The sequence below is a fragment of the Mugil cephalus genome, chromosome 2 (assembly GCF_022458985.1).
Source record: "Mugil cephalus isolate CIBA_MC_2020 chromosome 2, CIBA_Mcephalus_1.1, whole genome shotgun sequence".
Lineage (NCBI taxonomy): Eukaryota > Metazoa > Chordata > Actinopteri > Mugiliformes > Mugilidae > Mugil > Mugil cephalus.
In genome coordinates, this window is record NC_061771.1 from 27574212 (window position 1) to 27587003 (window position 12792).

Sequence of the window (12792 nt, forward strand, 5' to 3'; positions counted from 1 at the left end):
AAAAAGATAATGTTGAGGAAAAAAGGCGACTTACAATGTGGAAAAAAGACGAAATATAATGTTGATGGGAAAAAAAATCGAGATAAAATGTCAAGAAAGAAAAATACAATGTCGAGGAAAAAGTCGAAATACAAATACACGACTGTTCTGAAGGATAATCCACACAAACTTGGAAGAGTTGGCCTCATTCGTGCCAGCTGAAATAGAAATAAAGTAAATGAATAAATATTTAGCGGTGGCCCTGATTCTCTTCCGTGGACTGAAGTATAGTTGTACATTATATTTTGATTTTATTTTCTGGGGTCTCTGGAGTCTCTGTCTCTCTTAAATCTTCTCCTTGATTTGATCTTGGATCGATTGGCTTTGTCTTGAACGCTGTGCGTGAAGGGAAGAACATGTTTGGATGAACTCAGTCTACTTTCTTTTTCTTAAATATATATTTAGGGATTACCCAGTTAATAACTCTGTGTAAGGTAGGTTCATTTCGCGTGTTTAGCATCATTACACTTTGCTAGTTCCGTTCAGGTTTTTTGCAGCGTGTCTTTTAAATGCTTAGTGTTGGCTAACTTAGCTTAGCATGTGCAGTCTGGGGAGGAAGCATGATTTAACAGCGGTTGTTTTGAGCTCCTCTGTCAGATTGTGATTTAAGATATGCTCGCCTGTTTTGCCTGAGTATCTTATTAATTTATACATTCCTGTAAGTTCTACAGCTAACAGCTTGTGGTCAGCTTTACTCTTCAAAACATGAATTTATTTTTGCTACACACTGCTGTAATTATACATGTATATATATACATACACGCAATATTATAACCATTGATAGGAGAAGTGAATAACCAGGGGTCTTCAACGTTTTTCAGGCCAAGGACCCCAAACTGATGGAGGGATTAATTAGTGACCCCCTTCTTACTATATATGTTCTAAATTAGACTCAGCCTAATGCTTTTCATAAATATACATTATCATTATGCATTCGGTACTACGCTTTCCCTTATGCCTTTACTAAAATATGTTTGGATTCATGTTAAAGGACTTTAAATTTCTTGTGAAAAACTAAACAAAATATATAAAAATGTCTAATCAACCAAAGATTTTGCGACCTGCAGTACCTCTGCAGACCCCCTAGGGGTCGCGCACCCCCCGTTGAAGACCTGAGATTTAAACCATTTTATGATAATTCGGTGTTATAATGGGAAACGTTTGGACCTGGCATTAATTCGTCTGGATGTTGCTTAGACATGTAGCACCCACTTAGACCAGACCAGGCCTCCCCAACTAAAAACAACTTGAAGAACAGCACAAGGTGTTGACCACTATATTAGGATCATAATGTTATGCCTGATCGGTGTTTGAATGCCTGTAGCCATGCTGCCCCTGAAGGAGAAGGATAAACCCATCGTCCGGAAGCTGCTGTCTGCTGGTTGCTGCCCTCGCTGTATCCTCAGATTCTGCTGCGTCAGCGTCCAGGCCGCCTATCGACAACCACAACAGGTAGCACCATGTCCAGGACACACTTTAAAAAAGAGAAAAGATGTAGTTCAGAGATTGAAATTTGTTGTGTGTGAGAGACATTTAAACATGCATCTTACACAGGAAACACTCAAGGAGCTTCAAGCTTTCGTGGCAGACGCGGAAAATGGCAAATGTCCAGATTCAGCTGCATCGGAGCCTCAAGCTGCAGCAGAACCAGAAACACCTGACGACCCCCCCAGCAAGAGAGCAAAACTAGAGCCCAGCGTGACGGCCGCTGGGTCCGAGGGAGACGCCGCCGCCGCCGCCGTGGACGGACCGAAGGACGAGGGGTCGCCCGTGTGCGTGGTGTGTTTGGGAGTCCTGCAGGAACACTGTGGCCCTGTCCCGGCCGCAAAGGTGCTTTATACGTCCTGAAAAAATGTTCATTATCGATGGCACATTAGTTTAGTTTGAGCTGAACCTGTTTCTGGTGTTTTTTTACAGATGTCAGAGGCGGTGAAGGCGGAAAAATATGAGTTTGACACGCTGGTGTTGTCTGTTTCTCTTCCTGCTCAGCTGTGTGTTCGCGAGGTGAATATATTAGGAACGTTTTCCTGAATTTATATTGATACATGTGCCTGTTTTTACTATTATAATAAATTCTGTATTTTGTCCTGCAGCACTCCTGTTGGCTCCATGTGAAGAAGGAAGTCAGGTAAATTGACTTCTACATGAGTCAGGATCAACATGGAGACAGAAAAAAAAAAACAACTCAAAATAAAAAGGTTTGACTGACGCTGCATCTCTGTTCCTCCAGAGAGAAGGGTTTGGTGCAGGACAAGGACGACGTCATCCAGGTGAAGGAGGCCTTCAAGTGGATCATGCAGGGCCTGGTCTCCAAGGAGCTGGGAGGCGTCGCCGTGGTTACCAGGGTAGGCAGAGGAAGCGGAGGAGGAAAGATGATGATGATGATGATGATGTCAGATGAAGTAAACTTTAAAGACGGTGTTTCAAGGGATGATTTGTTACAGAGTCCGTTCGAGGTCGGCGTGGAGTTCACTCACGCGGAGACGGACGCCGACTGCCACTTCCTGTGAGTCCCTTAAACCTTTTTACCCTCAGTGTCACCTCTGAGTTTTAACTTTTACATGAACACAGAGCAAGAGCACAACTCAAATAAAGAAACGGCAGCTAAAGGAAAAACAAACTGCTGTTGAGTTCCACATACAAAAAAAAGGGTATTTTTAAAAAAACAAATGTCTGAAATTACTTTATCTGGTACAAAAATTCACATTTAATTTGTTATGTGGATCAAAAAACACCCTTCTTAATCCTATGACTCAGGTATGTGACGTATTTTGTGATTTCTTTAAAATAAAACAGTAAAAAGTAAATTTATACCCACCAACCATAGACTATATAAAGATGGACCCCTGTAAAATGAAGCCAAAGCAAGTAGAGCTCCCCCTGGTGGCTGGAGGCTGCAGTATAGGTCATAAGCTCCTCCCTCTCCATGTCAGTGGGCCAGACTTGTGCCAAACTAAATTTTAGGTAGTTCATAGTCTGGAGGAAGTGTGGGCGGGGCATAAATATTGTGGCTCCGCCCTCAGACTGTACTGATCAGACTCCAAAGTTCCAAAGTCGCAAGATGGCGTCGCCCATATCTCTGAGAAAGTAGCATCAGTTTGGCAAAATGCAAGGAAGTGGAGACATGATGTCCAAATTTATATATATATATATATATATAAATATATGGTTACAAAAAGCAAATTTACCTCATAATAAAGTAAAACAGGAAGAACAAGATAATGAAGATGATGATGATGATCTTCTGCTTCTGTACTTCCTAAAGGGCAACGACGTGTCCTGACTGCTTCAGACCCACCAAGAACAAACAGGTGAGGAACGAGTGAAATAATCAGTTGATCAGAACAACTTCACCAAACGTCCTGTGGTAACAGAATAATAGAAGGAGGCTGCACATCAACTATTTGATGAAGTTATTAGACCTTTAGCTTCAGAAAAATACCTGCTATTAGATGCTATCCCATCTAACAACACTCTGTGGAGTATTATTAAATGCTACTGATGGTGCCGAGGTGCAGCCTGTTTTTATACAGACTATACACATCTGAAACTCATAGTACGTAGAACATGAACTGTCTGTTCTCAGCATATGTGTTCAGGTCAAGAATATAGATTTAATTACTTTCTACTGGGGTTTTATTAGAGATCACAGACAACTCTGTGTACTTCCTCCCTACTGAGTCAACGTCATATCAGATGAAAAAAAATAATAATAATCATGAAACTATTAAAACCATCCGTCCTATGTTGTTTCTGCACCTTTTTTTCTTTATAGCTTCCATGCTAACAGTAGCTCTACATAGGTTCCTAGCCTATTAGCTGGCTTAATATTGAATGCAAAATGATAATAATAATGTATATTTATAAATTAAATTCAATATAATAGGTGGGGGGTTCCTACTTAATGTCTCCATCAGCCTCCATCAGTTTGAAAAACATTTTGGAGTCAGAAGTGACTCTTCTCTTGTCTCGTCAGTCTGTCTTCACCAGGATGGCCGTGGTCAAAGCTCTGGAAAAGATATCCGACGCCAGATTTCTCAAGTAAGTTCACGTCACTTCTCAGTTTACTGGGGAAAAACGTGTCATTTTAAGCTTTTCTTTTTATTCCCCAGACATTACCCTTGTCCTCCAGCACGGACGACCAGCAGCTGCAGCCCTCAGGACGTCCAGTGTCTCCACGTGTCCGTCTTCATAGCTGGTACTCTATATTTTACTCAGGAGGAGTTTTACCTGAGTTAGAAATTACCTCTACGTCATGTGACAGCTTTAATTACTTAAGTTTAATAGATTTAAAATGTTCCCAAAACTAAAACATGATGTAATCAGTCAGTGTTTAAATCAACCCCACCTTCAGTGATGAACACATATAGACATAAACCGGGGTCTTCAACGTTTTTCTGATCCATTCTGGCCTAATGGGAGCTAGCTACACTGTTAGCTTCTTTTTTGCTAATATCACAGCGTGCGTCCAGGTTTCACCTGGGGATTGAACAGGCTCTCGTCCAGTTGTCGGGAACCTGACAGAGTCAGTGTGTAATATGCAGCCTCGTGATTGGCTCAGCAGCTGTGGGGGCGGAGCCTACTATGATTGACAGGTCTTGGCTAATGTGGCGACAGCTCCTGTATCTCTGAATGAGTTTAGTGCTGACTGAAAGATAACGTCTTCTGTCTCCATTTATCCCTTTACTGAAATATCTATGCATTAATGCATCACTTAATAAAATACTGCCACGCATCTCATTCTTCTGACGGGTTTGAAGTTTTTTTTTCTGTGAATGAATGAGAAACATCTGGACTTTACAACCTAACATCTGTCCGGACTTTAATTTATAACACAGACTTTGTGATGATTTGATGAAAAGAGACAGAAGAAAAGCTGTGAATTAAACTGAACTCTTTTTAAAAAAACAGAAATTTTGACGTAGCCGATTCACACATTAAAATGTTATTATGAATTACTATAGATCCTAATCGTTGATTTCTGCTCCTCGTGTCCAGGACGATACAACAAGTTTTGCCGCAGTCTCCCTCAGACTCCCTGGGTGATCGACGGGGAGAGGAGGATGGAGTCGTCGGTGGAGGAGCTCATCGCAGCTCCAATCTTGGCGGCGTTCAGGGCCGAGGGTGAGTCCACGCTTCACGTCTCAGTATCGTTCAGGTTTCATCTGTTCGCTCGTGCAAAATGAAACACGATTATTTTTAATTTAGATTAAAAATTAATGATATTTAATTGCGATTAATCGCGATTAATTGCGATTAATCGGTCTGTTGGAGTCAGACCATCAGCGCAGTCATCATAGTCAGGACAGTGAAATGTGATGAAATCTTCTCATTTTAGTTTCCCACGTGTTACAGGATTTAATTTCTCCTCATCCGGCAGAGAAGACGTGGACGTCCGAACTCTTGGAAATGGTTAGAAAGTTAAAATAAGTGTCTGCAGTGGATCCTTCTCGCCTCCAGTGTTATTCTAAATAATAAAAAAACGTCCTGTTCCGGGTTTATTTTGCAGGACGACCGTTCGCGATGGAGCTGCTGAATCCTCACAGATCCAGACTGAACCAGGAGGAGATGAAGCAGCTGCAGGAGGTGCTGGACGTCTCCATTAACTCTAAGTGTTTCTGCTGTTACAGTCAGCGCAGTGAACGGGGAAATAATTTTAGACATTTAGATAGAAAATATTAAGATTCATCATCTGGGAGCCAAGGAAATCCGTTGGTTTTTAAATTAATCTGAGCGTAGAGACAGAATATTTTATAGCCAATGTTAAACTTCATCCTTCCTTTCTTATATATTATTATGTGTTATTGTTCCAGGGTAAATAAAAACCTAATTAATGGCTTAGCAGTATCAGAGCGGAGCCACAGACGTAGACATAAACCCACCGACTCGTCTCTATTATCTGCCCGAAGACTAAAGAATAAAACAAGACGAGACTTTATTGATCCCTGAGGGGAAATTTAGTCGTTATAGCAGCAGGACAAGTTCAATACAAAATATAATAATACATTATATCAAACTACGTTAGCAAATTAACTAAATGATAAGTCTACAGGGAGTATTGCTGCTAAAAAACAAGTACTGCACAGAAACGATGACGAGAAAGAAAATAATGTGTTTCACTTGAAAAAATACCAAAATTATTAAATGATAAAATAAAAGTTATAAAGTACATTTTGCTCCTGAGATATAGAAAGATGTATCGTCCAGAGGTTTTCTGTGTCTTTAAGTCGTGGAGGAAACTCATTATAAACGTGATTTAAAAGTTAAGCGATCAGGCTCCATGATTAGATAGAAAAGATTAGATAAATGATAAGAAATAAATAAATAGAAGATAAGATAAGAAAAAAAAAATAATATAGAATCTAAGATGAAAATAAGATAAAAGTTAAGAAAAAAATTATGAAAGATAAGAGAAAATAAGACATAAGACAAAATATATGAAAAAATATAATAATTTTTATAAAGGATAAGAAATAATAACACATAAGATAAAATACAAGATAAGATGTAAAATGAGATAAAATATAAGGTAGGATAAAAAATTAGTTTGGATAAAATATAAGAAAAAATATCAAAGAAAAGAAAAAATAAGGTAAATTAAGAAAAAAGGTAGAAAACCTTTATAAGATAAAAGATAATAAATATAAGAAAAAATATATAAAAAATAACAAACAAAAAAAATACTATTTAAGACAAATATAAGATAAGATAAAAGATAAGATGATATTAAGACAAATGATAAGATAAAGAAAAGATTAATTGCAATATCTGAAAAACTAATATAGAATGTAAAATAACATAAAAATAAGATGAGATAAAACATTAGAGGGTAAGAAAAAGAAAAAAGTAAAAGATAAAACAATGAAAGAGGAAAAGATTTAAAAAGAAAACTAAGATAAGGATAAAAGTTATATGGTTTTAAGGTCAGTTCACACAGGAAACGAATAAAACAAACAATAAACACATAAATATTTCGTATGTAACACGATGCTGCATCATTAACGTCCTGTATTCTTATTAAATATAAAAGTCCTCGGTTTTATTTACTTCTTGTCTTTCTTTTTAAGATCATTAACAAATCCTCCGACAAAATCAGAGTGAGAGACCTGCAGATCGTTTCCAGGTGAGAACCAGACCAGGACATTTGTGTTTCTTATTAAACTCCACTTTATTTCTTTTTAGTCTACTTAGTATATACAGGATTGTTTTTAGTGTATTAGTGCTGCACATGTCAGAACGGACGAGGAAGTTTTGACTTTGACTTGAAATGTTGAACTGCAGAGAGGCCATGAGTCGCATGAAGGAGGGGGAGGAGGAGAAGACGAAGACGTACACGGCGCTGGTCTGGACCCAGAAACCCATCGACAGGGAGGAGATCGCCTTCATCGACGACATCAAGGTCACTACACACACACACACACACACACACACTGTGTTTCATCTGTGTGCAACATTACTCTGCTCTTTAGTTCTGGGTCTCATTGACTCGTTGCAGTTATTCTATGTAATCTTGCAAATTCATCCCGTGGACCAGGTTAGAGCCTCTGGAACGGCCGCTTTTGGCCCACGGGCCGTATGTTTCACACCCGATACTGAATCTAATGTTTGGTAAATGTGAGTTTGACGTAAACGAGTGAAATGTGGACTCAAGTTTAACTCAGAAAGCTGATTTTAATCTTTAATATTTTAGACTAAAGCCTCGTTAATCAGCACCGACTCACACAGGACAAAAACAACCAGCCAAACAAACATTAGAGGAATTAGAAAGATGGAAAACAACTCTGTGTGAATTTGTTTCACATTTCAGAAAATACGCATATACGAACACATGAAACAGAAATATTTTACTTGTAAATTTGTTTATTCAGGAAAATGAGCCAATATCACATATCAGTGAGTGAATCTCTAGTTAATTTAAAGGTTAAATCAGAGTCTGAATGTGAAGAGAAACTGGTTGATGGAGGACGACAACGAGCCAGAGAACATCAGTGGTTCTAGAGAAGAACCAGATGAATGTTTAGGAACAAGTCAAAGTCCTGATTTTAATACAATAGAAAAGTTGTAGCATCAGTTGATGAGAAGAAACCACCAAACATCCGTCTATTTTCAGGACTTGGGTGAAGTTTTGAGTCATTTTTCTGAAATTGTTGAGGATTTAAAAACCATCGAAGCCGCTCTTGTTTGTGAAAACACTAAAAATAAAATGAGTCTGTCTTGTTTGTCTTGTTTGTCTTGTCTCCAGGATCTGACTCTGGACCAGAAGACTCCTCTGAGGGTTTTGCACCGGCGGGCGCTGGCCGTCCGACAGCGCGTCATCCACAGCATGAACGCTCGCTTCCTGGACCCGCATCACTTCCACCTGGGGCTGAAGACGCAAGCTGGGACGTATCCTCACTTTAAATCTCACGTTTTAACCGCGCACACAGCGTTGAGTGTAAAAAAAATCATCGTAATAACATCGACTGATTCAACACATTATAGATGAATACGGTAAAAATTTAACCAATAGATGAAAGTTCTCCAGTTGGTTATTTACATAAATCCAATATTTTTTTGTATTGCAAGTTTTCTGTAAATGTATATTTAAATATGCAACTGAGGAGTCATCTACTTAAATATGCGCTAATTTGCATAATTTTCCACAACAAAAATCTGAGTAATGGTTAAACTGAGGTTCAAAATTCTTGTTTTATTTTATTAACGTATTCGATTTTCAGGTATTTACAGAGGGATTTTTGGATATCTGTTTCTTTTCATCTTAATTAATCACAAAATAGTATCAAAAGTCCACAAAAATCAATTTTAACCATGTTTTTAAGGAGTAAAATGTTCTATAAATGTTCTATAAATCAGGCTCTGGATGATGTATGAAAACTTCCCTCTGTAAATACCTGCAGAGTGTAGTTAGGAATAAATCATATCTCAGTCTCAATATCTCCATTTCATTAATTTTATTGAGTTTTGAGCAATTTTTGTGTGGAAACGCAGAAAATTCTGAGTGATACTGTAAATCTACCGCGTATGTGGGTTTTTGTGTGAATGTTTTTTTTTTTTTTTTTTTTTTTTTTGAGAAAAAGCTCCTTAAATCTGCAGCAACAGTTACGTGAAAGAGTTCGTCCACGGAGACTTCGGCCGCACTAAACCCAACCTGTGTCAGCTGCTGAAGACGGACACGGACATCCTGGAGCTGGACGTGGAGGTGGGACAACGAGGCGGCGGGACGGGAAATAAGAATCTGAAACCTTCAGAATATTCATCATTTCTGCCACAAATAAAAATAATAATAATAATTACTAAGTCCTGAAAGTAAACGAAACGAATTAAAGTGAAATATTTCTATATTACCTAGAGTGTGAACTTCACACAACAATGAAATGAGTGTGAGGGAGAACATGACAGAAGGGAGGCCCCACTGCTATTAGCTAGGCTAGTTAGCTACTGTCTTCTTGTTGGTTGCCAGCTGCTAGCTCACTGCTAGCTCAGTGCTAGCTCAGTGCTAGCTGCTAGCTCAGTGCTAGCTCAGTGCTAGCTCACTGCTAGCTCACTGCTAGCTCAGTGCTAGCTGTTAGCCTGCTGGTTGGTTTCTAAGTTGGCTTCTAAATGTGTTTTGCCTCAAATCTGAGCACAAGTGGTTGTATCATCTCATCCTGTGTGATAATGAATCGATGCGTCTGAAAAACCACCTCACGAGAAAGTAAAAGTGTTTTAACTTTATTACATATTTGAGAAGTTTTTTTTTTTTATTGAGATATTCAGGTTTTTTACATTTCTAAGGGGAATGTAAATGCAACAATTGTTGAAAATGAAGCAGGAAGTAGAAACAAAAGTGAACCTGAGTTGTTAAAAAGACACAGCGCCGCCTTGTGTTGGGGAGGAGTCATTACAGTTACATAGGTTACGCCATCTATGTCCCGTAGTTCTATAAAAGAGCCTTAAACCTCACGTAGTTTTTACTTTATTATTTTATTATTATTTATGTATTATTTTTATTGAGATATTTAGGTTTTGTGCATTTCTAGGGGGAATGGAAACTCAGCGTAGGCTACGTGGTTAGGTCACTGTGTCCTATATTTACTATAAAAGAGCCTTTCCTCTTGTCTCCTGTCTCAGTCTGTGGACGTGGACTGGCCTCCCGCCATCCCAGAGTGAACGCCGACCTCTTCTTTAGACCGAGGTGTTTTCCTTCAGGACGACAGTGGAGAACAAGAACGCACCAGAAACAAGGAGAAGGAGAAGAAGAAGAAACCTCCTGGTGGCTCAGTTTTAGGGCGACGCATGGAAGGATTTTCTGTTCTTGCGTCTAAATGTGACCGGTGAGATCTGTGCCTTCAGCCTTAAAAGGAGACGCGAGCCTGGACTCATCCAGGAGTTTAGTTTAATCTTCAGCTTGACTCCATTATCATCTACGTCATTTACATCTGTGGGAAGTTGGACCTCTGAGAACAGGACGGAGGTTTAGTTCACGTTTAACTCTTTTATCACATAGTTTAGATTTAACGAACCGGGGAAAAATGTTTTTATTCCATCAGAGGAAAACTTTTCTTCTGTTTCCTCATTCAGACCCTCAGACACAATAAAAAATAATAAATAAACTCATAACACTTTCCACGTGTAAGTTTAGTTTAGTATTTATTATTTTACCTTTGGGTTTTCACTGAGGTGAAGATGAACTAAAAAACTATTTTCCGTTCATATTCATGTGTTTTCAAGTTGTTGCGTTTCGTCATTAATTGATAAAAACTCAACAATAAACGATGAAGAGTTTGAGTTAATTGGCTTAAATTTTTTTTTCACCAACTGTAAAATAACAATCAAGAATAAAAGTTTACATTCGTAGAGGAAACACAATCATTTAAATTAGAAAACAATGAAAACCCCTATGGAGGTGACAGCTGAGGATTTCTGGATGTTACATGTGAGTCGCGCTTGTTGTCAAAGTTTTTTTTAATTATTATTATTATTATTTTTCCAGAGACAAATTTTGTGTGATTCCTGTTCAACAATAAACAAACTAAACTCTGTCCTGTGGCTGATACTTGATCAGTTTGAGGATCTAGTGAATGTGGAGGTCAGGTCAACACCTTGAGTCTATTTATTTGTAAAGTTGTTCCTAAAGTGTTTTTGTGCCTGTGTCTGGACGTGGCTGCTGTGGGGTGGTGGGGGGTGGGGGGGGTCTGGTCTACTCTAGGTGGGTGCTACATCCGCATGAATGAATCTCAGGTCCAAACATTTCCCAGCAGAACACTGAATTGTCACTAGATGGTTTAAATGTTATTGACTTCTCTCCAGTCAGTGGTCATAATGTTGTGGCTGATCGGTGTATGTGTCTAAAACCCAAAGTAAAATAAAACTTGACTGAGCGAAACAGACGAGACATTTTCTTCCTCCTATAAACAGCAGGTCTCAGAACTAACTGGTCAAAATAAAAAGCTTCGGCTCAGCAACATTAGTTTTATGGAAAAAAATAACGGGTTAAAATCCTCAAAATGACTGAATGTTTTGTAAAATGCTGAAGTGATTTAAGAGGTTTATGCCAAAAAAAATATTAATCACTGAGATTTTTATAGCATTTTTGTCCTGAGTGACTCAAGAGAGAAGAAAATTAAACTGAATTAAACATTTTTTTCGATAAAAACTCGTCTCAGCAGAAACTAAACAAACACAGTTTCTCATATCAGGAGAATCTTTCACTATTGTCCATCTATTGTCTGATTATTGAGACGTTTCACATTTAATAACCTCAGCGTCTTCTCAGGGATTTTTTTTAATTATTATATATTTATTTATATTTATTTATTGCTGCTCTGCTGCTAAAACCCGGACGTGAATCTTTGGTTTGATTTGTGCGAGTTCGTCTGAAATGAGGAGTCGTCACAGCGGAAACCCTGAAATGTATTTCTTTTAATTTAATTCAAAATAAATACTACCACGGCAACGCAAGTCCACTACTGGGTTCTTGCTCTAATGTTTTGGTAAGAAAACAAACAAGCAAATGATCCAAAAAAAAAAAAAAAAAAAGAATAAAAAGAGACTTCAGTTAATGCATCCATCATCATCATCATCATCATCATCATCGTCATCATCTTTTAAGAGGTGCCTTTTTTTTTTAACAACATACAAGGTAACACTGCCTAGAATGACAAACATAAATAAAACAAACACTATGGTACAAAAAAAAGAGGAGGAGCAAGGGATGATGGGACAGGAACAACATGATAAAACCAGCACTGCAAAAAAAAAAGAAGAAGAAGAAGAAGAAGAATTCAGCCATTGTCCCACGTCAGTATTTTATCTTTTTAAAGAGAAACAGAGATGACTCCACAGGTACTGTCTGTCCTTTCACGTATCCAACGGTTTCAGGGACAACGACGGCGGCGACGGGCTGGGCTTCGTCTCCATGGAAACATCCTCCATGGATGAGAGAGTCGGAACGGGAGGAGGAGGAGGAGGAGGATCAACCAAAAAAAGGGGGAGGATCAGTGGAAGAGTCCAGTCTTTGACACGGTGTGTTTGTGTTTTTTTTATATATATATATATTTTCTCTTAAATGCAGTTTCTCAGTCTGTTGTAGTTTTTTGTAGTTTTTTTCGGTCCCTATTCTCATCAGCAAGCTCGAAGTACAGTCACACTGAAAACAAATAAAACCACATCTGTCTCGTCTGGAAGGACCAAAGGAAAAAAGAAAGAAAGAAAACCAAAAGTAAAAAGGCATTGCATATTTACATCGATAACGTTTGGGCCAACTGGACTCTT

General features: G+C 38.4%; 1 protein-coding gene across 2 annotated transcripts; it reads left to right on the plus strand.

Moving 5' to 3' along the window:
* The first annotated feature begins 351 nt into the window (after positions 1 to 351).
* Positions 352 to 11104, plus strand: pus10 (pseudouridine synthase 10). 2 transcript variants are annotated; one of them, XR_007111233.1, is made up of 19 exons: positions 352 to 473; positions 1364 to 1491; positions 1594 to 1869; positions 1957 to 2043; positions 2133 to 2167; positions 2270 to 2384; positions 2484 to 2545; positions 3305 to 3350; positions 4016 to 4080; positions 4152 to 4237; positions 5038 to 5163; positions 5395 to 5451; positions 5549 to 5625; positions 7107 to 7162; positions 7321 to 7438; positions 8282 to 8424; positions 9139 to 9238; positions 10150 to 10281; positions 10378 to 11104. XR_007111233.1 is itself a non-coding variant. In XM_047574967.1 (18 exons), exons 2-18 carry the CDS (start codon positions 1366 to 1368, stop codon positions 10186 to 10188), a joined length of 1614 nt encoding a protein of 537 aa, XP_047430923.1. In that variant the 5' UTR covers positions 352 to 473; positions 1364 to 1365; the 3' UTR covers positions 10189 to 11104. The 2 variants fall into 2 exon arrangements, 1 of the variants encoding a protein (XP_047430923.1); XM_047574967.1 differs by having other exon boundaries at positions 10150 to 11104.
* Positions 11105 to 12792: the final 1688 nt, after the last annotated feature.